Source organism: Lissotriton vulgaris, chromosome 5 (assembly GCF_964263255.1).
Source record: "Lissotriton vulgaris chromosome 5, aLisVul1.2, whole genome shotgun sequence".
Lineage (NCBI taxonomy): Eukaryota > Metazoa > Chordata > Amphibia > Caudata > Salamandridae > Lissotriton > Lissotriton vulgaris.
Window position 1 is genome coordinate 376726969 of NC_141693.1, and position 27949 is coordinate 376754917.

The 27949-nt window shown below is 44.0% G+C and overlaps 1 protein-coding gene across 1 annotated transcript in view; it reads left to right on the forward strand.

The window, feature by feature from the left end:
- The window catches only part of NPHP4 (nephrocystin 4), a 1007060-nt gene that overhangs the window by 257054 nt on the left and 722057 nt on the right, over positions 1 to 27949 (forward strand). Inside the window, exons 4-6 of the mRNA XM_086921734.1 lie at positions 9688 to 9860; positions 12518 to 12582; positions 22091 to 22246. Of these exons, the coding sequence (XP_086777860.1) occupies positions 9688 to 9860; positions 12518 to 12582; positions 22091 to 22246 (394 nt within the window). The remainder of the gene's footprint in view (positions 1 to 9687; positions 9861 to 12517; positions 12583 to 22090; positions 22247 to 27949) is intronic.

Below are 27949 nucleotides of genomic sequence, written 5' to 3' on the forward strand. Positions count from 1 at the left end.
CCTGTAATATGAAAGGGAAACATTTGAGTAGTTTTACTATGGCTTGTAAGAAACTGTGTTATTGGTTGAGGGGAGTGAAAACCCTACTCAAGCAACAAATTTAGCCCTATTCTTGGTGAACCACAAAAGTAACTAAATTAACCTGCGCTTAACACTTTGGTAGCTTGACTCAAAAGCTGTCAGGCTTAACTCAGAGCAACTGTGTAATGTAATTATGCAGCACACAAACGAATAAAGTGAAAATACAACACGAAAAATCCCAGATCAATTTAGAAAAATAGAGACAATTTTAATAAATATAATATTTTTAGTGTAAAATAGCACCTAAACGATCAACGTGGCAATTGCGGGTATCTGGTCACGTGAGTAGGGGGCAAAGTCAAAAGTTAGGGCTCACTGCAATTAATATTGATATTGAATACATGTATAAAGTGCAAGTATACCTGGAGACTTCTTGCCACTGTCTGTGATCAATGGAGAGAGTGCCTTTGTTGGAATAAAATCAAGTTTTTTATAGACTTTCTGAAAGCCAGAAGAGGGGTTGAAGATTTCAAATATTAAGGGAGACTATTCCACTTAAGGGAAGTACATCTGATGAAGCTCCTGCTTCCGCAGGACAAACGCTTGTGTGGAGGGACCTCCAGATTTTTAACGTGGCTGGAGCATAGGGATCTTCCTGGAGAATACAATTTAAGGTTATTCTATAGGTAGTCGGGTCGATTCCATGAATCGCTAAGCAGAGTGCCGCTCAATAGGCTGCCAGTATAACTTAATTAAGGCCTGGGGTGCCGATTCAAAACCTACACCGAACGGAGATTCCGAAAGCCACTGCTGAGGTTTCCGGCAGCTTCTATTTGGGGTCTATCATAGCCCAAATGGAGATTGAGCATTAATCATTTCAAACAGGAAAAAATAAAGCATCAACATCTTTTTGGAAATACTTGTTCTTTACAATTACAACAGGGGCGATTAGGTCTATGAAATTTGCCTTTTGGGCTTTGGAAAAACAAATGACTGTACAGTTACTTGGGACATTGAAAATACACAGGATTTAGGACAAATCTTTTCGGAATCACTTGTTAGGTGTTTTTCTGAAAATTTAATTTGTCGGATAGGCGGACCATGCCTTCTTTCTAAACTAAGAAAATATCTGTCGTATCACAGCCACATTTGGTATCTAATCTTAAGAAACAGTATCTATCAATTTCAGAAAATAATTTTTGTTGAAAGCCTTGAGAAAGTCACCGGATGTGACAAAACACGTGTCAGCATTTGTGCTGCTTGATCAAGACTATAGAGCTTCTAAACATCTTGTACAATTAGTCTTCTAATTGTTATGCTCATGTGAAAGAATAGGGGGTCTCTATAGTCGCTTTTTGAAAACTGTGATGTTTTAATTCATTACTTTGTTTAAATTAAAAAAACAAATTTTTCTTATGAATCCATCTCTGCTTTTGATCAGCGATATATTGAGAAAATGAAATGAACTCTTGCTTATAAAGGTTGGACACTAAGGAAAATTACTTTCCTGAGTGCCGGGGTACTTTGTATTACATATCTATACTACTATAATAAAGGAAGAACTTTCAGCCTTTGAGGCGGGTAAACTCGGGAACCACAGCGCCAATCCACACACCCGATACACCGTTGGAATCGCCAGGGTGTGTAGATGGTTATAGGCTATATAAACTAAAAAAAAAAGTTATTAAAAAAATGTACAGTTAAAAAAAAAAAGTAGTCCCTCAGAAGTAGCGCCGGCCGCGACGTGCGTGCTCACATCAGGAGCGCGGGGAGAAGCGGCGTCCAGGAGCGCAACGAGGAGCGGCGGACATGGCGCGGGGGAGGAGCGGTGACGTGAGGAGCTGCGGACAGGCCAGCGGCGGTGCGAGCAGCGGACAGGCTGGAGGAGCGGCAGCTGAGGTAAGGGAGCGGCAGACATGGCGCGGGGGAGGAGCGGTAACGTGAGGAGCAGCGGACAGACCAGCGGCGGTGCGAGCAGCGGACAGGCGGGAGGAGCGGCGGCTGAGGTAAGGGAGAGGCAGACATGCCGCGGGGGAGGAGCGGTGACGTGAGGAGCAGCGGACAGGCCAGAGGCGGTGTGAGCAGCGGACTGGCGGGAGGAGCGGCGGCTGAGGTAAAGGGACCCATGTCGGGGCAGGCGGGGGTCGGGGCAGGCGGGGGATGGGCCGGGCGGGGGCCCAGGCTGCTGGACAATGTCGGGGCGGGCGGGGGTCAGGGAAGCCTGTTGCTCCCGGACAAGGTCGGGACGGGCTGCTAGTTGTATTATACGGCAACTGTTCACAGTTGCTGTATGTTTATGCACCCAAGGTAGTAGGGTGCATTTGTAACCCTGAGTGGCACCACAGCAAATTGTTTATTTATCATCTATAATAAGGAAAATCTAGAACATCATCTTAACTGCTTAATCTGATTACACACATTTCTCTTGAGGTGTGATATTTTTAGACACTACTACCGCTTTTGTGTACTCTGTCAAATCTGGAGATGTTAAGGAGCAATAGTGCTACAGGGTTCAGCACTGTCTGGAGATTATTCAGTGATCTATTTTGTAGATTTTGGAAAAGACTGTCGCAATAGCATAGTCTTGCCAAAACTAAAGCAGTAATCACAGCTTCTAACGAGTCAACAGGAATCAGATGTGCCATTATTCTCAAACGGTAGAAAGAAAAAAAGATGACCTAATTAACTTGCTTTTTGTAGGTGAGCTTATCATCTACGAGAACACCCAGATTTGTAACTTTTTTTTACAGGTATAGGTAAAGTCCTGAGATCATGAGGCTACCAAGAAGGAGGCTGAAAAGAAACATAATTTCTCAAAAGCATGATTTCCGTTTTGGTTTAACTTCAGATAATTGTTACTCATCCAGTCACTGACTGCCGCCATTCAGTTACAAAGTGTCTCAGCTGTATTATGGATATCATTGGTGACCGACAACCGACACAATGATCTGAGTGTCCTCTGCGTAGGTCACCAATAACAACCCAAAAGACGTTATCAGATTGGCTAGGGGGAGACATATATATTAAAAGGGGTCGGGCTTAATGACGAGCCTTGAGGAACCCCACACGGCAGAACAAATGGCACTGACCTGAATCACTTGTGGGTTACTACTTGAGTCATATTGGTAAGAAATGAAGGAAGAAGTGGAAGAGCTGTGTCTTTATCCCTGTTGCTTCACGAACAGTCAATCAAGCAAGTATGATTGAGCATGTCAAAGGCTGCAGACAGATCACGTAAGATGAGGGCTGCCCTGCCGCGCTTATCTACAGATAATCTGATTTCCTGTGTAGCCACAATATAAGCTCAGTTTCCATACTGTGGCCACTTCTAAAACCAAACGTAGTCTGTGAGAAATGGGATCCCTGGCTGGCCAGGGCTTGCGTCAAAGTCGGTCAGAGACCACCACTCCTAAGTCAGGGCAAGGGAGTTACACGCCAAGATAACCCCTGCTCACCCTCTAGGTAACGTGGCCCGAGCAGCAAGGCTAAATTTGGAGGCTATGTGAGTTAAGTATTTGCGCACGCACCCCAGCAACAACACCCAAGGCCCACCACAAAGGAAACTCCACACAAGGTTATATGTAAAAATAGCCTTTGTATTATACCAAAACACATTAGATAAAACACACACTTTACAATGTGCCAACAGGCACAGGCAGAATTTACAGGGGATATGTACAAGACAGGGCCACATGGACCACTGTCAGGAATCAGCACTTTTAGAACTTAGAATATAAATCACTGTAGCACAAAATAGAACATAAAGCACACAACCAGTAATCACTGGTAACAGGTAAGTACCACCTACGCAATCCTAAGGTAAGTACCACCTACGCAATCCTAACCACCTTAGGAACAGGTCACGCAGGGAACCAGGACCTCACTAGCACCACCTGTACTAGCAAGAACAACCACCTAAGTATCACCATACAAGTAGGGGTATAGGCACATAACACATGATGCATAACATACATTCAGAGGTGCAGGAGAAACACATGATGCATAAACACACATTCAGAGGTGTAAGGGACAAGGCACATGATGCATAAACAACACATTCAGAGGTGCAGCAAAGAACACTTCGCACAAATCACATTAGCACAGAACTTACATCAAGTCCAGGTTGCGCCACTGCGCCAACACCTAAACGTAGAAGCTGCCCACTACTTGCTGGGCAGCTGAGGGACAGAACAGGGGGCCTAAACGCTGCAGCTGGCACTAACTGCTGCACAGCTGGAAGGCCAGGGTAGGGGTGAAGGAGTGCGCCCACTCCTGATCCAAAGTACATGTCCCTAGGGAAAGAAAGACCTACACGGTGCAGCTGCCCACGACTTGCTGGGCAGCTGGGAATCATTTAAATGGGGCATGGGCTCTCAGTAGCCCTGAAACAACATGTGCCACACCTGGGAGCCATCTTGCTCTGGAAATAATGGTGTGCATGGGAGCCCTCTGGCTCCTTAGAAATAACTGTCCCCATCGTTGGAGCCCTCTAGGCTCTGAAAATCAGCATGTGGCCCCTGGGGCACTCGTGGCTCAATCATACCACAAAGCCATTGTTGGAGCCCCTCACGGCTCTGCTGAAATGCCCGGGGATTTGGAAACAATGTCCGCTGGGGGAGCGGCCCGCTGCCTTCTGGGGCCACTCTACCCCTTCAGAAATGCCCTCGTGAGCCTCTCAGGGCTCAAGACAGCGACACCCTGCCACACGGAGCCTCCCTTAGCCCTTCTCACATACCGGGCTACTCTGGCGGGGGCTCCTTGCGGGTTTCGCGCTGCTCCTCTTCTCGGGCTGCGGGGCCTTCTCTCTCTGTCTCCGGGCGGCGGGTCCAGGGGGGGGTCCTCTCCTCCTCTCGGGGACTCCGGCTCTCCGCTGAACCACCGGGGCTCCCAACAGCTCACGGGAGCCCCGGGCAGCATCCGGCCATTTTCTCTGCCGGCTCCTTCCTTCCTGGCGGCCCCGGGGCTCTCCACAGCTCACGGGAGCCCCAGGCCGCGGGAGGAGTCTCCTTCGTCTCTCATGGCTCGAGGAGGCGGGGTGGGCTCCTGACCTCCTCCATGGAGGCAACAACTTCCGGGTTCACTTCCGCCTCGCGGGCCCACCCACAGTCAGGCGGGCCGCTTCGCTTCCTGCTTTTCGCCGGGCCAGCGCCGGTGACCTCGGGACTTGGGGACACGGTCCCTGGCGGGGTGGGCACCCGTCAGGGATCAATTAAAGGGCAAATAAGTGGGGCGGCACCCGCACCGAAAATCGGCAAAATGCGGCGTGGGCAGCCGCCAACCCGCAATCCAGTCAGGGCAATGCCGGGTGGGCACCGGCTGAGCGCAACAGCGCTCCCAAGCGCTAGGTAGACCAGGAGGGCAAAAGAAAAGCGTTCCCAAGCGCTAGTGCGAAATAAAGCGCTCTCCAGCGCTAGGACATACAGAAAGCAGCAAAGTCCTTCAGGAGGTGGGGGAAACACCCGTTACAACGCAACTTTTACAACGCACTACCATTACTTCGCAACTTTTACAACGCAGGATCCATTACAATGCATGCCTTTACAACGCATGTCATTACATAGCAGATGCTATTACAACGCATGCCATTACAACGTAAGTATAGGTAAGTATATAATTTTATTTTATATTTTATTTTACATTATTTAATTAATTTAATTAATATTAAAAATAAATATATTAATTTATGTATTTTAATAAAATAAATTAAATATATTAATTTAAGTAATTTAAAAAAAATAAGTATGAGTATAGGAGTATATATTTTGGGGTACTGAGGTATATGTTTTGGGGTGTTTGGGTATTTTTAGTGTTTTAGGGCTGGGTTTAGTTTTTGGGGTACAGGGGTATTTTTAGGGTTCAGGGCTAGGTTTTGGTTATGGGGTACAGGGGTATTTTTAGTGCTTTAGGGCTGGGTTTGGTTTTTGGGGTACAGGGGTATTTTTAGGGTTTAGGGCTGGGTTAGGTTTTTGGGGTACAGAGGTATTTTTAGGTTTTAGGGCTGGGTTTGGTTTTTGGGGTACAGGGGTATTTTTAGGTTTTAGGGCTGGGTTTGGTTTTTGGGGTATAGGGGTATTTTTAGGTTTTAGGGCTGGGTTTGGTTTTTGGGGTACAGGGGTACTTGTAGGTTTTAGGGCTGGGTTTGGTTTTTGGGGTACAGGGGTATTTTTAGGTTTTAGGGCTGGGTTTGGTTTTTGGGGTACAGGGGTATTTTTAGGTTTTAGGGCTGGGTTTGGTTTTTGGGGTACAGGGGTATTTTTAGGTTTTAGGGCTGGGTTTGGTTTTTGGGGTACAGGGGTATTTTTAGGTTTTAGGGCTGAGTTTTGGTTGTTGGGGTCACGGGGTTTTTTTTTGGTTTTAGTGCTGGGTTTTGGTTTTTGGGGTACAGAGGTATTTTTAGTGTTCACTTTTTTTAAAAACACGACTTTAAATAAATTAATTAAATTAAATTAATTAAATTAAATTAATTATATTATTTACAATTAATAAATTAATTAAATTACATTACTTAAATTAAATTAAATTAGTTACATTTCTTTAATTAATTAAATTAATAAAATTACATTATATTATTTTCAATTTATAAATTAATTAAATTACATTAGTTAAATTAAATTAAATAAATTAAATTAATTACAATTGTAATATTAATTAAATTACAATAATTAAATTAAATTAAATGTATTATTATTTTAAAATTAATAAAATTAAAGTAATTAAATTAAATTCATTTAATTTTACTAAATTACATTATTTAAAAAAAGATATACTTACCTATACTTACGTTGTAATGGCATGCGTTGTAATAGTATCTGCTATGTAATGACATGCGTTGTAAAGGCATGCATTGTAATGGATCCTGCGTTGTAAAAATTGCGATGTAACGGTCTGCGTTGTAAAATAACGCGTTGTAACGTCATAGATCCGCCCCTGGTAAGATTGAAGTTGGGAACAAGAACATTTTCATGGGGTCACAGCCCCTCTTTTATACACCTTTTCCCTTTGTCTTCAGGTGCAGGGTGGGGGGAGAACCAGTCGCAGCTGATTTTGGAGCACTGTGTTTACCTCAGCCATCCTTTCCATTCACCAGGCAGGCTAGGGTCATCAGTCGCACCACAGGGGGCGGAGCCAGCATTGTGTGGGAAAAGCCCAGCCCTATTCAGGACCCAGGTGCAGCCCCTCCCTCACATCAGCATGCTAATCTCTCCATTCACCAGCGGGGCAGACCCACACAGACTTATGGAGCCTGGCATCCCAGCCAGCTCCAGCCAATCACACGCCAGCACCTTCACAGCACACACACAGCATTGTCTAGAAGTGGCACTTCCACACTAGACACATACACGCCGCATACATCATCTCGCAGCATTTAATCACACGAGTCCGTACATACCAAACTCGAGCATGTACACCCCACACATCAGGAACTACCAGGGACACATACATTCCCCATGCATTCCTATGGGAGGGCAGGCCAACCTTACTCCACGCACTCAGAGTGCGCACGCATTTTCCACTGGGACACAGTGAAAGTGCGCAGAACCCAAAAGTCACTATCACCAGGTCACCATTACAAGCAAAAAGTTTAGGGGTGAACCTGCCAGAAAAGCCAAGTCCAACATAGTCGTATCGAGATAGTCATTGATTCAGTATATGAAGACAATTTCTCGGCTAACCTTGCTGGAAATGGAGTGTAGCTATAGGCTGATAGCTGTTAGCATCTTTTAGATTCAGTTTTTTTTTTAGCAATAGGAGAACTGCAGCCTTTTTCCATGGCTTCGGAAAATGTCCTGTGCTAAACAGGACGTCGGAGCGCTGGTCGAATACACGAGGTGGCTTGGGTTCAGTTTCGGCTTACCTTCTGTCTTAGAAGAAATTTTGAAGAAAAGTTCATGAAAAGGTAAAGTTCAGTGGGGGAAGGCAGTTTGCAGTGTCCAAGGAGGACACATTGTGGTTGGTAGCGGAGTTGCAGTGAAGATTTTTAGCTTCAGACGTTGTCATTTTTTGGAGAAGTTGAAAATCTCCAATAGGATGAAGTTGTCAGCTGTAGCTGACAAGAGGCTCCACAAGTCTGGATACCTTCGCCGAGAGGTCCAGTTGAACAGGGTTTACTGCTGTGGAGAAGAACCTAGCAGGAGCTATCGCAAAGTTGGGCCGACCGGCGATGCACCTTGGATGGATTGGCTGACTGGTAGGTCCCGGTCTTCTGTCTGGTTTCAGGGGTCTTTTTGGTTTAAAATCTTCCAAGAACCAACTTTTAGGTTTAAGCAGGAGCAGCACCTCTAACACCACTTCCAAGGGCTCCGGACCTGGATGGAACCACTTGGGGATTAGGACTCACTCCAGCAGAGGCCAAGTGCACGCTTGAAGGTCTCAGGAACTTGTTATGTCCCTGTAGCTCACACAGGTGGCCATACAACTAGCCCCTGTAGTCACGTCTGGTGGTCCTGGGTTGAAGGAGATGGTCCAGATCTCCTACTATCAGCAAGGCAGGCCTCAAGCAACATGGCAGTCCTCAAATCAGCACAGAAGTCCTCTGGGAAACAAGGCATGCCTTAAGCAGCAGGGAATTGTTCTGAAGTCTTCCACAGGTCCAGGAATGTACTGAAGCGGTGTTCTGCGGCTCAAATATTTATACCTAGTGCCAGCCTTTGATGTGGGGGGATTTCCTATGCTGCCCCCACATCTGGTTCTGGAAAGTTCTTCGTTTCTCCTGTCAAGGCTCCAGGACGTTTGGGTTGATAAAAGGCTAGTGTCAGTTTCCTTTGTGTGTGTGTGCTGGAGGCAGCCCTTTGAAGTGTAAGTAGGACAGGGATCAGCTCCAACCACTGCAATCCTGGCAGTATGGTCCATCCTGCCAACACTCACTCCCCTTTTGTCTGGGTGTGTGGGAGGAATTCACAAATCCCAACAGATAGCTATTTACAGTCATGTGACCAAGGTCCTTAGCAGCAGGCACCAAATGGTTAGGACAAGAAAATGCAACTTTCTAGAAGTGGCATTTTCCCGATTGTGACTCAAAATCCGACGTTTCCATAAAAGAAAATTTTGAAGTACAATTCGGGTGAGTCCAACCAAATTGGGTGCGTGTAGAACCATATACTAGGGGCTTATAAGAACAGTAATATGCCAATCAGGTGTAAGCCAATTTTACAATGTTTTAGGAAGTGAGCACAAACACTTTAGTACTTGTCAGCATTGGTAAAGTGCAAAAACGAATTCAGGAAACGGAAGGAGTGAAGGCAACACTTTTGGGGAAATACCACATCAAGGAAGTCAGGCCTAACAGTGCATAGTAAAGTACTAAAGTAACATTGTGAGGCTTCCCAGGAAAAGCTTCAGTTGGAAAATGGGAGTCTTCTGGGAGAAAGTGTGTTTTTCTTAAATTATGTGATTTCCAACTTGACCTCATGTTAGACATTGAGTTTCTTGCCATGGTGCATCTCTTTGATTGTCTGAAAACCAGTTTTGTTACTTTGAATCCACAGAACAAGTGTTTACCTTTAGTTTATGCAAAGAGTTGGGTTTGTATGAAGACGTTTCGATGTAAGTATTGTTTTGTATTCCCAGAGTTACAGCTGAAGAAAGTATGCTGAGTCTGAATAAAAGGCATGCATGAGTTGACCGTATGTTTTGTACAGAATTTGTAAATCTTTATTTTTTTTTCAGCCTCTATATTTTCACACATCATTAAATAATATCAACGTTGTTGCCGTTGTGGAAATAGTGGCCCAAGGCACGAAAAATGATGGAACAAATCAGGATCTGTCCTGTGGATTTGGGATTCTGCGTCTTTTCGGTGACCAATTACTAACAGGAGAGCCTGATGCACAAAACAAAAGGTATTTAATAGTTAATGATACCAAGGACGTCATTATTGATTCTACGATTATTTCCATTAAAACGTTTTTTAGGAAAATTCACAAGTCAGCTGCCAGAGGACAATCATGACTTGTGTCTCTACTGTTGTAAATGTAGGGTGAGTTCATAGCTTGAATTGGAGTTTAGGAGCTACAACAAATGAACAAAAACCCCCTCTTGCACTTGTGCTGACACCCATGCGTTGGTCAATATTAGCTGTGCAGCAAACGACCTACACATTTACCTACAATTCAATTAATATATGTACAATGGCATGAAAAAGTTTTTATGTATTTAAATGAAAATGTCTTGTTACTGTGCACTTTTATGGTTCATCGAACCGAAATAAAGTTAATATCGACTACCTACAATTTGTTAATTTATTTTTGAAGAATCATTTATGTAACATTATAAAGGTATGATAAAGTGACCTGTTGGATTTCTGTAGTCTCCTTTTCCATTATTACTGCATGACAATGTACAGTGGTCGAACTTTCAGGTACTCTAAAGTTTCTCACCTAAGGCGGTTTTCTCATGCACTGCATTGAGTATCCTGGACGCAGCATAAGAAATACAGGATGTGTTTTGGCAATTTACTATACGATACTTGATACAACTAACTTGTCACTTGAATATTAAGGGAGGGGACCATGAAATTTAAACCAGCCATAGTGTATTTGCACAAGCATTCTGTTTTAGCACCCCACCAATATTAATCACATTTCTAATTCATTGATGTTAACAGAACGTTATTTTGTGTGTGTGTGATGACATATGAAAGGCCCTTTTACCATAGTAAAACAAATGTTGCTAATGTTCCCTTTTCCCTATTAAGTAGATATTCACAGCTCCATTTTGTCCTTTGAGAGGTATTCCTATTCTTCAAATGGTTAATATACAGATCCTCCGGGCCTCCATGCTGTCAGAGGGGGCGGGGCTGGGCTGGGCTCTCCGCTGTCAGAGGGAGCGGAGCTGGGCTGGGCTCCCCGCTGTCAGAGGGAGCAGGTGTGGTTTTCAGTCCCTCCCTAAGTGCGCATGACGGCTTGGCCGGCTGTCGGGGGCCAGCCAAACAGTCATGCACACTTGGCATGTTATCCACTGGGCTGTGTTGCACAGCCCAGTGGAGAACATGACCAGCCTCCCAGGTACTGCCTGAGCGGCCTGCTTCCCATGCCCCTGCCGTGAAGAAGTCGCATGTTCTAATGTGTACAAAAAGCGACGAAACACGTGTTGGCTTGGCTTGAACAACATGGACCCCGAACTTCGGGATGTCTGATTAAACAAGAAGAGAAGAAAGAAAAAGATTCATCACCTTTTTTTGCATTTTACTATTTCTGAATTAGACTGTATTGAATTTTACATGTGCTAGGGTACTTGAAATGGGCTCTGTTCTGTTGGTTTCCAATTAAAGGTTTAGGGAGGCAGGTGGTTCTCCTCTACCTTATAGCACCGTTAGTAAATAGTGCCAGATTACACGAATAACTATTAGTGGCCTACCCATTAGCGCCTAGAAATCTATCAACCATACCACCTCTCTTTCCCCCAAAAAACTGGTTTGTGAATAGTTTCTTGTAAAAATTAGACACAGGCACCCTGCTGCAGAGGCAGACAGAAATATGTTCCACAGAGCAAGAAACTCCTTCCTTACTTCTGGATACTGGTAAAATTACAAACAACTAAACAAATAGTAAACAACACAAGTTAAAAAACGATGACAAGCTAACATAAGAAAACTGTCCAGTGTAGTTAATCAAAATAAGAAGTTAACACAACGACTAGCCTGTAGGTCATTCATCCATAATTATGTAGCAAAATAAAATATTTAAGAAATAGAAAACAGTGAAGTGAGATTATCACCTTCTACACATTTGGTTATTTATATTGTGTTCAATGTATGCAGAATGGGTTCTGAGCGATTGCTGCAGAGATTTGTAGTCCACGCTTGCTTATTTCAACTGAAAAAGAGGGTTTTTAGGATGGGGGAACTACCGGGCGCTCAGCTCCTATTCTACGCATAAGTGTTGTGTAGTACTGGTAGACACAGTGGTGCAATAAGGCAAGGGGATGAGCCCTGTAACCCCTCAACAAGTGTGTAGTCAAGACCCCACACTAAACAAAGACAACTAAATGCCTACTGCACACACCAAAGGATAAAGTACATGCTTGTGCCACGATGGACACCTTAATATTTGAATCACAGCTGTCAGAGAGAACACCAATGTCCTTTATGATCAAATCTTCATTTCATTTTCTTTAAAGCCAACCTAGACTAGCTTTAAAGCTGTGATTCAAATATTAAGGCATTTAGTTGTCCACGCTTGCTTATTTATCTGCCAGGATGACTGAAAGGTAGCAGTTTGTGAAACAAAGGTGGCAGTCTGAGCGTATTAGTTCAATTAATTGGAGAATTGTGGTGTCCTTTACTCTTTTCAATGCAGCAGGTGCACTTTGGTGTGTCCCTAGTGTTTGTAAGGCAACGACTTTGTTTAAGATTACGACTGATATGTCATCGGTAACTGAGGGAGTCTCCACTAAACTGAAAGCGGCAGTGCTTGAAGTGAGTTGGTAAAATCAATTTACTAAACGATTATTGACTGTTTTTAGGTAACATTTGTTTTTCTGTTCGTTTTCTTATTAGGCTAAAACTATATCATGGGTCTCCTCGTGCTCTCCTGCATCCTGCCCTAAAGGACCCAATGGAATGTGAGTATTATAGACAGGAAATTGTGCACATAAAAATGTATACTTTTAACTACTCTTAACGTAAACGTGATTGTCCCACATCATGGTGATACCGACAGTTAGCTTGCATTTCAGAATGTAAAGTGACAAGTGCTATTGAGAAGGCATTCTTGTGAACTAAAATCATCCGCAGAGTGAAAAATATGCGGCAAATAGTCTGCAGTAGACTAGAATTACAGTTTAAGATAACCTCCTGGCTGATTGCATTTTGATGGGTTATTCTAACAGTGAATTCTTCACCTTAGATTATTTTCCTCGTGCCAGACTGGATCCAAAGATTTTTTCAAAGCGGCACTCCCACGTTCTACTGAGTGGCGTTGTGCGGCTCTGCGTTGGTTCCATATCACCCCTAAAGTGACAGAGTGGAGGCTCATGTAAGCGCCACCCCTGTGCACTGGTGTTAGTTCCTTGTCTTCTGCGCCTTCCAACATGGATCCGAACCTCTGCTCCCAAATACGTCATATTTCTCAATGACATTCAGCTCTTTTCAATATCCTTGTTAATAATCTTGCTCCTGAAAATAACTGGATTCAAGCCGTGCCACAACTTCAGGAACCAGATATTGGCCACGCATCTGGATGAGGTGTGTCTTTGGTACCTGGACTAGGGTTTTGACTCTTAAGTTGTGTGATAAGTGTGCTTTCATGCAGCCAAAGGTTGGGAGGCAAAGTTGTATGTCGCTGAGCACAAAAAGAAGTTGCAGACTTTGTGTAGATCCTGCTCCAAGTCACTGGTCCAGACTCAACCATGGGTCCACTCCCTTGACTGTTCCACTTCCAGTTCAAGATTTTTTAAGTAACTTCAACTTCAAACACAAGCAGAAAATGCTTAGCAGGACTCAACCCCATCCAGCCACTTGGACTCCAAGGAGAAGGCACGAGGGCATCAAGATGTAAATTGCACTCCGTTGAGGTCACCCATCACATTGCCAATTTCACATTTTGTTCCAACACTCCCTGAGTTTCCGGGGCCAAAATCGACCCCTTAGCAGATTCAAGACTTCAAAGAGATTTTGTTGCAAATGTTCAATGTGCTTCTGGTTCCCTCTAATTCCCCTTTGAGTCCCCCGAAACTGCAAAGTCCTCCAGTCAGGTTCCTGATAGTGGGTCTCTCCCACTCCACCATCTGTCCTTTGTGGACCCTTCTACTCTGGCCCCATGATCCATGCCAGTTCTGCTCACCTGAGACTGATGCCACTGGTGCGGGCGCTGATCTGGTGCTGACACCCTTGTCGGACCTGAACCAACATCGGCCTAACTTGAAGAATTCTGTGTTATGAAATTTTTCAAAAAGGTTCTGCCATACCCTTTCTTTGCTCCCCACTCAATTACGCTCTCTGTTTAGAATGGTAACACCCAAAGGTGCCATATTGAAGGTGCTGGAGAAAGACGAGGTGTATAACTCTTATTGTTTCCTTTGCCTGAAAAAGAATGAGGTTCTCAAGCCTTTTGTCTTACCTCTGTCATCTCAGTGCCTTCCTACAGAAGGAGAGATGGAAAATGCTCACATTGGCAGGATTAATTTCAGTTTGCCTTGATCCTCCTGTGTCTTACCAGAGCCCCTCAGGTGATCACGAAACTGATTGCGGTGGTCACTGGCCACTTTATAAGGTTGTGAGTTGTATTCCCATTCCTGTCTGCTGAAGACTGGCTCGCTGTAGTCAGTTTTGGACCACCTCTGGACCATGGCAGACATTTTGATATTGCAGAATTTCACCAGAAACAAGCTGAAGTCCCACCTCAGTCCCTCTCATTGACTTAGATTTATTGGGGCAGTCCTGGATATTGTGGGGTTGGGGTTTTCCATCTGCATGAAGGAGTCCAGGACATTCAGGCTATGAGCTGGACATTTCAGGCTTCTCCAAAATCCAAGTGAAGATGCCGCCAAAACTTCATGGCCCCTTACTTTTTTGCATCCTCCTTGTTAACCATGCAAGGTGGCACATGCAAACCCTACAGTGAAACCTTAAGTTCTAGTGGGCTCAGTGTCATGGCCACCTTTCTGACACCATTCAGATCTTGGAGGTAGCAGCTCAACATCTGCAATGAAGGCTGGCAGACTGCAGTTTGTCCTGCAGCCAACCATTCTCCCTCCGCTCCATGCAGGGAACAGTGGTATTGACACATCACTATTGTTCGTGAATGTCTCCATGTCAGTGTTCTGGAGCGGAGGGCCATTTGTCTGGCCCTGAAGGTCGTCCTGCCATCCATCAAGGGGAGTCTAGTACAGGTTCTCACTGAAAACACCACTGCATTTTGATACTACAAGAGAGGTGGAGTGGAGTCTTGGTTCCTGTGCAAGGCGGCTGTTCGCCTTTGGAAGTGACTGGAGTTCCAGGGCATCTTTCTAGTTACCAGGCACCTGGTGGGAGCCCTGAAAGCCAGATAGACTAACTGATAAGACATCTAGTGCTTTACATTCCAAGGTAGCGCAGAGCATCTTCGACTAGTGTTGGAACTCTGGTTAGAATTTTGCCATTGAAGTTTCCGCGACAAAACTTGCTAGGACACACATTCTGGCTGGAATGGAACAAGCAACTCCTGTATGCTTTCCCACCACTTCCTCTCCTGCCCAGAGTTCTAAAGCAGGTAAAAAATTATTGGAACCATGTCATTCTGGTGGTTCCGGATTGACCCGGGAAAGTGTGCTACAGAAATATTATTCAGGAACTCTTCTAAGCAAAATTATCTAATCCAATTTCTTTAGGAGCCCTTTGTACTTTGTCCCCACTTCAGTGACTAGATCTTTTCCCTCCTGCTTCAGGGTTGTCCGCAATACACTTTCACTGTCTGGGAAAACAAAATCATCTCCATCTTGTGTACAGAAACAGGACAGGGGCTTTCAAAATGGAAACCACAGGTCTTTATTACTCTGCTTCCCTTATTCATACAATCTGTATACTACATGGCCACATACACACACATGCACAACATACACTTGGGATGTTAGCTGAAAGTCCCTTATATACCAGCGGTTTCTCTGCTGTGTCACAGAGATAACCTAGAATGAAAATAGGTTACAGAACAATCGTAATATCTGTCTGCGCATAGTTGAGACACTCTCAGCTAATGTCCAAATAACTAATTTTAGTGAGTGTGTAAAAAAACAAAAAACAGAATGGTCAGGGAAGATCATGAAATGAGACCTTTTTCTTTTTCTGCACCAACTCCTCTTGTATAGAGTACCATCCCTATACCAAGGTTGGAATACTCCAGACTGTGTTTAAAAGGGCTGTCCTAGGGCTGGCTCGCAGCAGGCTAGACTCTTAATGTTTAGGCGGCGTGTGCACTCCAGCTTATGTGTTTTAAGCTGTTTGCCCTGGGTATGGATCACTATGTATAATGTTTTTTTCTTTTTACAGCTTACATCCCCAGACTGCAGCTTACATCCTCAGATTGTTTGCTATCTCAGAAAGCAACCTCCCACTATATTTCTAAAGCCCTGCATGAAAAAACTGAACTTGAATCACTTCTGCTTGATTCCTCTCCTTTCTTTTTCCAGTAACCCTCTTCTTACATTCCATACTCTACATGCCTTCTATTTCTGACTATCGCCTCTTCTTAGTCTTGTGCCTTTCAGCCTTAATCTCTTCTTATTGTAATTCTGCAAAATGCTGACATCTCATTTCTTGGATCACAAACTCTCCTTTCTAAATCCCTGTCCCTGTAACCTAACATTACCTATTCTCCACCAGCCTTATTATCTCACCAACCGTTCACATGACACCACATAGCCCCCACTAATGATCACACCTATCTGGCATTAATATAATTTCTCACAAAGTAACTGGAGTAAATGCTTGCAATGTTTTTTCTTTTCTTGAGAGCACACGGTTAATCGCAATAACCTACATTTAACCCCTGGATTAACCAATAACCTGGGTTCCGAAGTTGCGTGCTACTAGCCATAAAGAGCTTCAACACCTTGTCAGGGGTAGGAAGTACTATATAATTATAAAATGCAAATACAAATACCCTCACCCCTAGAAAGAGTAGTGGAGGCTCCATATGTTGGACCCTATAGGGCTTTAAACTGCAACTTAAATCATACCAGGGATTATCGTTTTAACACACATCTTTTTGTGGGTTTCTCTAGAGCAAATAAAGGAAAGGCTGTGCAGAAGAGGACCTTGTTAACCTGAATATTCCTCTGCAATAACATATATGCCCTGGCCAAGAAGGATCCCCTGGAAGGTCTGAGAGTCCATTTTTCCTGGGCCAAGGCTGCTGCTACCACTGTGTTTGCGTGAGGGGCACCTGTCCTTGGCATCTACCAGGCTGCGACATGGGCTTCAGGGCATAGGTTCACAAAGCACTTCTCCCACTTGGTTCCTCAAGACCTTTTAGTCTGAGTCCACTCCACAGACCCTCCATCCTTTGACGGTTCTGACGTTTTATCTATTCTATGATGAGGAATCTGCAGTTAAAAGTACCCATCAGAAGAACAAGCTACTTACCTTTGGTAATGCTCGTTCTGGTAGAAACTCTTAACGACATATTCCTCACTGCCCTTCCTCCTTCCCCCTTCCCCCTTCCCCCTTCCCCCTTCCCGTTCTGTGGAGTGGCCTCTTTTTAATAAATAAAAAGGAGCTTAGTTAGTATTTTGCACACTGTAGCCAAACGGTCTTCATGCTCTGTGTCTCGAAGTGTGGATGAGGTAAACATAAGATACTGTTGTTAGCATTCATTTGCGTTGCCTATATGTGGCTCGCTCCATCACTTCTGGATCAGTCTGGAACCAACGAAGGCCGCGCAATGCCAGCTCGTGGCATGCAGGTACACTGCTTTGAAAATTCTTTGGATCCAGTCTGACGCTTGGGGAATATTTTAAAGTGAGTAATCTGCAATTGAACAAAGTATCCCTCACTGTAGGTAAATAACTTGTTCATCTCATAACCTGAAACAGAAACTGAAGTGGAATTCCCCTCATTACAGGGTATCCTCCCAACTTCTAGGCTACTGTTAAAGGGGTACCACTTCCACCCCTTCTTAGAAAAAACCCCATTCCACCGGATTCTCTGCCACATTCTTCACTGACTCCTCCTATGAGTCTCACTATAGCACCTTTCCCTTTTTCATTCGCTCTCCCTTTGCCATATCATTGCCAACATCCAATCTTGTATCACGTTCTGTTGCTTTGTAACTAGATTCGCACCATATAAGTCACATACAGTCAAACAAAGTTTCATTATGAAAGTGAATATTGTTGAATAAGGAATCTTTAGCTGCAAGACTATTGTTATATTGGAATTTGCATATCACTTTAAAATGTTGCCACTGATTATTACATATCTTTGAATCACTGGAGATGCTTATTATCAAAGTGAAAAGTCAGCTTTGTCAGCTTTCCATGAATAAAAACCGTACAATCTTACAGTACAGATCCGAAGTGCAATGCAAATCTAAAATGCAGAACCCGATACAAAGAAACAATTAAAATCAATTACATGATTAAAAGGCAGATTATGACGCTTCGTTGGTAAACAGTTCTTGATCGCCTAATATGTATCATTGAACATAAATCGCTATACATCCTACAACAAGTAGCAGCAGCAGACAGTTGAATTGAAAAAAGAGGGGGGGGGGCGGGTGGAATACGGGATTTTTAAAAATTCAGTCTACAAAGGATTGGCAACATTTAATGTCTCAGAGGAGTATCATAATAGGTACAAAAAAGGTAATGTGCAAAGTACCTTGCCTAGAGACATTATCAGGGGGCCATTAATCAAAGCATCTGACCAGTCATTAACAACAGGAAAGCTAACCAGGTGATAAAATATATTCCGTCTAAAACGGGTCAGCACAAAGTTGTGCTGGGAATTCTGAACAAAACTGAGGTAAGGTTGTAGACCGTTAGCAAAAAGAACATCTGGTTTTTAATAACGCTAGATTTAGTGATTTCCTGTGACAACATTCAAGTAGAGTTAAACATTGTGTCTTTATATCGTTCCTACTGACATGTTGTAATACTTCAGGGGTGGCAAAATATTCTGAATGCCCCAGGTCTAGTAGAAACTTTTGACAAATGTAAACAAAGGTAGGGGGTGGGAGCCAGACAGCTTACAACAATTGTTAATAAACAATCGATTTAAGACGATAAATTACGAAATCCATACCTTGTGCCATAATAACATTGGCTGGATTTTGATTAGATCAGATAAAAACATAGCCCCCAGTTCAGAATGACAAACAAATATAGAACAGCTTTTGTGTACAGAGAGAAGATTCTTATGAAAAGCGCGATTGATCAACTGGAGGTGATTAACACAGGAGTAGCCCCAGGTGCCAGCCTCGTAAAAAGCGTCAGCGACACGCTTGGCATTCTAAATTGTAAAAATCTCCCTTATGTTTTTTTTGCCTAGTTTAGTGGAGAATTTTAAGAGTGTGATCACAGATTTGTCAAAATGAAATTTCCAATTATTAACAGCAGAGAACCAGGTGCAATGTTCAGCGAACAGGATGACCAAATAAGAAAGTGTAGGGGTAATACTTAATTTAACATCACCAGCCATGAAGCTCGGGCCCTTCCTGACTTTATTCCCACATTTCATAACTGAGATCTTACTTTTGTTGATGATTAAGCCCAGATCGACATACAATTAATAAAACAGGTAAGTAACCTCTGTAGACCCAAAGGGGTGCGTGACACGAGGATGGCGTTGTCACCATAAAGCAGAAAGGGATTATGTTTAGGCCAGTTTGAGGAAGGTCTTTACAATTTTTGCTTAATACTGAGCCCAAGCTGTTGATGTACAGGGCGAATAAGAAGGGCGCCAGGATGCAGCCCTGTCTGACTCCTCTTTCAAGGCTGAAGGCACCAGTACATTCACCCCTGCGACCAAAACGCACCCTAGCCTTTCCCCTGGAATAATATCTCTGCTGGGGGTAATTTTCTTAGGGTCCACCTTTCGCTCAATTAAAATTACCCATAGTTGGCTAATGAGTGCAGTCGAAAGCGCTCAACAAGTTGACAAAACTAACAGACTCTGACCAGGAATTCAAAATACCGGAGCGATGACAGACCCCTATCACCTTGGCCAAAATTGGACCTCAGAGGGGAAAATTGGCAATTTATTGGAAAGAGTCTGAATACCACGGTCTAAGCCACGGGTGTTCCGACTCCGCAAGCCCTACCACTCTTGCCTTAACCACGCATATGGTTGGGGGTTGTTTTGTGGTAGTTTAGTAGGCTGGGGGGTCGGGGTTTATTTTGTTGGTTAGGGAGTGGGTTGGGGTTGCTTTGAGGGGTGGGGCGGGGTTGTTTTATGGGCTGGGGTGGGTTGGGGTTTGTTATGTTGGCTGGGGCGGTGGGTCTGGAGCTGTTTTGTGGGCTGGGGTGGGGCAGGGGTAATTTTGTGGGCTGGGGTGGGTTGGGGTTTGTTTTGTTGGCTTGGGGGTGAGTCGGGGGTTATTTTGTGGGCTGGGGTGGATAGGTTGTTTTGTAGGCTGAGGGGTGGGTAGGGGTTGTTTTGTGGCCTGGGGGTGGGTCGAGATAGTTTTCTGGGCTGGGGTTGGGGATAGTTTTCTGGACTTGGGTTGCTAAAGTTATCTCGTCCGGGGCGAAAGCTAGATTAGAAAAACCTTCATCTATAACTGGGTCTAAGCCCCAGGACTGTGTACTGGGAATGGAATAAATCTCAGAGAAATAGGCAATCATTAATGGCCATCTCTAGACTGGGGGTGCTATCGTCCTTTAATATGGGGCCATCAATTACACGCCAAAAGGCGGAGGTATCCTTAGAATGATTTGCTTCAATCAGGGATTCCAACACTAGAGGCTTCAACTCCTTCTTCCTACCTTTTAGTGCTAATCTAGTACTCTTGCATGCATCTACTCACTTCTGCAGGGCATCGCAGAGACCTGTGGAGGGCTTTCCTAAGAAGCTTATAGCCTTTGTGTAACCACTACTAAACCATCCAGATCAAGGAAGGCTAGACTGGGGCAAGGGTCTAATAAGGGCTTGTTTAATTCCACTTGAAATCTTAAGGAAACTTCTCCTGACATCCTCATCATTAGCCGAATCAATCTAACAGATTTCAAAAGTGCCCCTGTGGGTAGTTATCAGATTTTCAAGAAAAGAGTCAGGATTAACCCCTGACCAATGTAACGGTATACCGATCCGGGTGATTAGCAGAGTGTTATCAAGGGAGTGTTCGACATGGTTGATTTGAGAACCTCACACCTGTCTAACATTAATGCTCTGAGGATAGTGATCACTTAAGCACTAGGATGAGTGGTGAAATCACCTAGTCATTTTTCAAGCTTATGAGAGGTAAGGCTGTAGTCGATAACAGTGTTAAAGCCTCGAGCATTAAAGGTGCGATGGAAGGTTACTGGAAGGGTACATAGCTCGCTGGAAAAAGCGAGATCAAACTCAATCAGTAGGTCGGTCAATTTCACTCCGCCAGCAGAGTGACTGAAATGAGTTTAATCATTATCATTAGTGTTCACCATCCCACAAACCCTTTTGGGGGGGGGGGGGGGGGGGGAGTGGATTAAATTGTTGCTCAAGTCTCCCCACAGTATAAATGTTCCCCTCCCTTCAATAAGACATAGCTTATTCAGATGGTTTTTTTTCAAGGTGAACTAACACATTAAGGGTATTGGATGACGAGGCATTGTTGTAGAAGTTAACAATTATAAAGTTAAAATCATACAAAATGTTCCAAACAATTATCACTTAACATGATGAATTAGAGACTACTTGCGATGTAATATAGGGCAAAATATTCGAGACACAGACGGCTAACCCTACCTTAGTTCTACCAGAGATGGTTGGCACAGCGAATTGGTGAAAGATCTTAAATCCATTAATATGGATTTAAGTCTCCTGAAAGCAAAGGAAGTGAAAACTAGGTATGAAATCAGACCATTAGAAAAGCGATGCTTTAGACCAAGGAAATCTGTTTGTTGATCGAGCCCATGGCACTTGTCAGAAGATTCAATATTGATGTAGACAACTTATCCTGGGGCTTGGAAGAGGCCAATTTCCTTTTGACCATGCTGTACAGCGGATGAAATAACAGGTGAAGAGTGGACCCAGCCCTGCCTCGGACTGGTGCAGATGGACTTGCCCTTGGCCTGGGCTTTGCTATATGCACTAAAGGGGCTCTTCCCCCTTGGACTATCGGAAGCACCTTATGGTGCGATGTGAGTTGGGACATGGACCCACACCAGCAAACAGCAGTCCTGCAGTCTTATTATCAGTACTTCTACCTCCATGAAAATAAAATGTTATGCCACCTTAACATTTATGAGGTCCATCAGATATATTGCGTATGATTAACAATTTAGTGGTTCTCTGTCACCTTAGTAAAGTCAAAGGAGGTCAGACTTGTGCAGATCAATATGCTATCCGTCTTTCAACCTCAGTAACTTGATACACGGGTGGCAGTAAAGAAACGTTTCAGTATTGCAGTCCTTTTGTTGACTATTCTTGAAATTTACTCTCATGACTCTTTCTTTGCAGTGAATAAATATATAACTCTGATTGAGAACTGTCAAATACAGTACAGTTTAAGGGAACATCCACCACTGGACGCTGTTACACATCTGTTCCCTGAGAATATGCTTGTTTCTGGGAGGGAGACTATACCTGGTGTATTAGCAGCAGAAGATGAAAGACGTAAGGATTTTTCAGTGACCTCCTTTGTTATATATGTAATGTGAAAATGATACAGGTAATTGTATCATTATTTTGTTTATAAGTGTTATAATCTTGTAATGATCCCTTATAATTGTTGTTTTAGTAGGAAAGTCATGTAATGTTTGTTTCCTTTCTTTGTGTTACTTCATTGTAAGCGCAAGGATGCACTGTGATTCCTTCTGTCTGGTGTGGTTGAAACACTGGTGGATGACTTGGAGATCTGTCACTATTAGCTTATTAATGGAGGTGCTATGGGGCATACATAGGGGTGGCGGGTCCTGGTTAGCACGGTTCGCTATAATGTTAGATTGGTCCTGGGCCACTCTCAAGATGAGGCCAAAATCTCCTTCAAAACTAGAGTTACATTTTTACTTAACCCAGGTGAACATGGAAATAATCTTGCTCCAATTAGATTACAAGATCACCAAGTGACATTGCATTAATTCACCATTAACTTGTCACTTTTTCCATTATTGGCTCATACCTTTGCTGCCATACCTGGAACGCCTTACATTGTTACTTCAAGTTTATCTTATAGACTTTAGCAGATTCTCCCATTCTGCACCTTGCGATCTTCACTGCTAGTAGTTATAGGCAATGGAATAATTTCTCCAAGCATGCGTGGACTTACAAAAGGGTGTATTGATTAGTCTGTTCAATGCAGTAGAAAACCCATGCTATTTCAATTTTAAACCTCTACTAAAATCTGCATTGCTGAACCCTAAAGTCTAAACTGCTGCTTAAGTATATCTGCAATGAAGTAAAAAGGAAGTCTATTAGACTTTACTTACCCTTTAAGAAGTCTAGAGGCTTCCTGTCAAATGATGCTGTTGACTCTCAGCGTCAGTTCATTTTCTAGATCATTCCTCCACAAAGCGTGAATTTTGTGGACCCTTAAACACAGAAAAGGCCTCAGACTAAGGGAAATTTAAAAATCTCTGAGCCCAGGACAGGAAGGGCCTTCTGAAGAAGGATGCTTTTCTACTGTGCTAAGCCCTTCACCCCAGAGAACCTATACAAAGGTATGTTCAGGAAGTAAAAATCTAGGAGGGAGGAGAAAAGGAAGCATTTGTCCCTATCATCACTTCCAAAACCATCAATCCTGCTAGACTTTGATGGTTTCTACTTGGACTAAAGGTATGGTGTCGTCCTGTTCCCCATCAGGAGCAGGATCTTTAGGCAGCACCGTCATGCAGTGCCGATATTTGTTAATCATGAAGACCGGTCCAAAGAAGACCCATCCTACACTTTCAGTTAAGCAGTCAATTGACCAGAAGTGATCAATTCTGCATGTTGGCACTCCATTAGATCCTTTCTCATCTCCAAAAGAGGACCTGCAAGAGGATAGCTTCAAAATGAGTACCCTGGTTCTCTGACCGTTTAATATTGCTTCGTCAGAAGTGTAGACAACAGGAGAGGTCTTGGCACGCCTATCCTGACCCATCGGGAAAAGCTCTTCACAAAACTCTACTTAGAGACTACAAGAAAGCCATTATTGAGGAAAAAAGGAGCCATTTAACTAATCTGACGGCCTCCCTTAAATCGTCTAGAGACCTCTTTAATACAATTGACTCCTTATCGGCACCTAAAATAGCTGACCCTACCACCGAATCACAGGAACTATGCAATAATATCGCGAGTTTCTTCCACTCCAAGATTGCGGATATTTATGCCTCCCTCGAAATTCGCAACCATGAGTTGGATGCCAATGAAGCATGCCCCATCATGCCAACGCAGAGTGTCTTTCCCCATCCCGAGAACGTCCTTGCTTCTTCTAACCCGCAGCTTTCCTGCTTCCCCCTTTTGACCCTGGAAGATCTTGACCTTCTTCTTGACTCCACTAAGTCTTGCTCGCCCCTTGACCCTTGTCCCTTAAGAACTTTGAAGACCTGTAGAGTGTCTGTTCTCCCTCCCTCACTGCAGGTTAGAAACAGTGAGGGTATCTTCCCTTCATCTTGGAAGACGGCTGTTGTCAGACCACTGCTTAAAAAGCCCTCTCTGGACCCGGGAGTACTTAAAAATTACCGTCCAATCTCCCTTCTCCCTTCTCCCTGCCCCAGCCAAGATACTGGAGTCTCACATCAATCGGAACCTCTCTGCTTTTATTGAGAGTACTAACCTGTTAGACACCTCCCAACATGGGTTTCGGGCAGCTCATAGCACCGAATCTGCCCTTACGGTGGTGATCAACAATATCCGTACGGAGGTGGATATGGGACACCCTACGCTGCTAGTGTTATTAGATCTCACAGCAGCGCTTGATACCCTGTCCCCGTCAATCCTGATCTCCAGGCTTATGGATATTGGAGTAGAGGGCACTGCTCTTAGCTTACTCTCCTCCTTTCTATATCATAGGGAGCAGAGAGTCAAAATGGGCAATTTTCTCTCTGCCCCTCAAGAAGTGCAATGTGGGGTACCACGGGGCTCTTCGTTGAGCCCCTTACTTTTTAACATATATATCACCCCACTTGCCAAAGTGGTGAGATCCTTCGGTCTGGGGGTGTTATCGTTCGCCGACGATACCCAGATCTTGGTATCTATCACTCAGTCAGTAAGTGACTCGGCTCCCAAATTTAGAGCTTGTATGGAGACAGTCTCCCAGTGGATGGTGCGCAACTATTTGAAATTGAACTGGGATAAAACCGAAATTATGGTCTTTGGAGGCAGCCAAGACTTATGGTCAAAGGATTGGTGGCCACCCTCCCTGGGGGACTGCCCCCTCCCCACCCTTTCGGCTAGAAACCTTGGTGTCCTAATTGATCCGGCTGTCTCATTCGACACACAGGTGAGCCGAACGGTGTCCACTTGCTGTGCCACTATTAGAACACTGAGGAAGATCGCCCCATATCTATCCCAGGCAGCTCGGAAACAAGCAACGGTTGCCTTAGTGTCATCTAGGCTAGATTACTGTAATGCCCTCTACAGTGGCATAAACAAGTGTTCCATCCACCGTCTTCAAATGGTACAGAACGCCGCGGCCAGGATGGTTTTGAATCTTCTTAGACTAGCTTCTGTAACCATGGCCAGAAAGGATCTTCACTGGCTTCCGATTTCCTCTAGGATCTCTTTTAAACTTCTCTGTCTGGCCCACAGTGCTATACATGGCTCAGGCTCAGAGAGTATACGGTCCCTTCTATGTGTCTACACTCCAAAAAGAACCCTCCGTTCAGCATCCAGGAACATGCTTTCGGTCCCCAGATTTGCAAAGGCAAGATGGGGAGGTAGAGCTTTTTCCACCCTAGCTCCAAAACTTTGGAATTCCCTCCCTTTGGAGCTCTCAAGTCAATCTTCTTTGGCGGTTTTTAGAAAACACCTGAAGACTTGGCTTTTCTCTCAGGCATATTAGTGATTACGTTCCCAGTGCTCCATGTTTATGCAGTTGGTAGCCTGTACATTCTGTTTGTTTGTCTCCGCGCCTTGACGCCCTTCGGGGCTAAGTTTGCGCGTTAAAAAAACGCTTTCATTCATTCATTCATATAGTTAAGCTTAAATGCATTACTATCTGATTTTCTAAACACAGCCCACACGTCTAATGTCAAGATAACCTTTGTAGGTGACAGTACATATGGTATCAGACTATGGATCATGACACTATGCTTGCATCCTGGAAGACCAAGGGAAAAGGGGTACAATGTGGCTTACAAGAGGACACTGCTGAATATGTGAGTTTTTCTACAACTGACATGCAATATGCCCAACCTCCCATAATCTGATTGTGCACCGAACCGTGGCGCTCATAACAATCACACCGCTGCATTGCAGCATTGCCATTGGCTATCGGGAGTCTGAGAGCCGGGTGCTTCCTGTCCTGGAAGCGGGCGAAGAAGACCGAGGGACGGCAGCAGCAGCAACGGTTAAGTGTTTACCTTTATTTTTCATTCCCACCCCGCGACCCGCCCCCCACTGCCGTTAAATATCAGCTGCCACTGCAGTTGACCAGCCTCCAGCTCCACACAGGCAGCACCCCCAGCACGGCAGCCGTAAACCCGCAAGACCCTCGCAGTAGGCCTCAGCGCTGGCCGCAGGACTCCCCGGGGTGTCACTGTACCTAATCGGCCCCAGGCATCATACAGTAACACCGGTCATCCACTCTGTAATTCACCGGGACATACCGACCAGGCCGAGTACATGTGTTACCCAAAAAACGGCGATTAGTGCCGAATATTCACATCAGCTGGCGGACCCCTGGCCCACTTTAGATCACGGCCATCTTGCAGCCAGGCTCTTTGGTGCCCCATGCATGGATAGACAGTTTATCAAGTGAGAGAGAAAGCAACAGGCTAATGAGGGTCATGCAGGAAGCTGAACAAACCTAAGGGATAGTCATACAGTGATGGAAAGAGGCAGGTACTATGGTGGGATTGAGTTGAAGTTGTTGCATTGGGAAAGTTCACCAGTTTCAGCTGCAGCTGCATCCACTGCACGCCTAGAAAATAAACAAGAAAGTAACAGGATGCACCGACCTAAAAAGAAAAAAAACATGTAAAAAGCCAAGCTGGCACATAGCACGGAATATTCACGCAGCCTTACATGGTTTCTTTTTTAATACAAACGGACATGCTCTCTAATCATGACAAATAAAATAATTACTATGTCAATGTGTAACAAACAAAGGATGTAACATGATAATCTCAGATGAATGTTAATACCAATATGGTACTCCAAAATAAATTGTAAGAAAACTTGACACCTGTGAAACGTGTTGGAATGATCCCAATGTTCTCCCTAACAGGGACATTTAAAACTCCATTTGGATTTGTTTGATAGCGCATTACAATCAGTTTCCAACTGTCCAATGCATTTTGACAAACTCATTAGTTGTACATTTTAATATTTTATATATGGCTTTATATGGCCAGTCATTAGACGGCACCACACCTTTACAAAATTCAGAGCATGAGCGTCCTAGACAGAAAATAAGGGCACCCTCCAGCTTATGCAATTGTGTCTCCATGCTTTAAAGAAAGCTATAGGCTTGGTTTAGAATCGAGTGGTAATGGTTTGTCATCACATTTCTGGACGAACCCCTAGTTCCAAAGAGGAGTTAACTGGTGGAACTTTACTCACTTTACCACCCCTGTGGTGGAGGGAATTTCATACATGGATTCTCCTCTGGATTTAGTACAGTCATGTGAAACTTGGAGATTTTCTATTACCGCCCACATGTAAATAATACTGTTTTGACGTGAAATGTGAAAATAAATGAAATGGCATCACTGCCCTCTTTGACGTTGAGGTGAGGTTTTTAAAACATGTGCATTATGTTTGACTGAAATCAGTTTTCGCCTGAAATTATTTTGTCTGTAGCCAAAGTTTCTGAAAAGGCTCAAAACTGCTTGTTTGTTGCTCTTGAGATTCTGCATGAAGAGAAACATGCTCTGTTTAGGGAGTCACCCATGATCCACCCAAAGTATTCCGAATGACCTGGTGTGCAAACCTGTATGCCATTGTATTGATGGACCAGGTTATTAAGAATTACATTTAATTTCCATGTTTTAAGTAATGTTATTGGGTGCTAAGATTCACATTATTGTTCATGGATTGAGGAGCTTAAGTACATGACTGAGAATTTGTGTGTTTGGCCAGAACATTGAAAAGTTTCCAAAGCATGACATTCGGCTCCTTTTTGTATTTCTGTGAGATCTTTATTTGTAGAACTTACTTTTATATAATGCATACAGA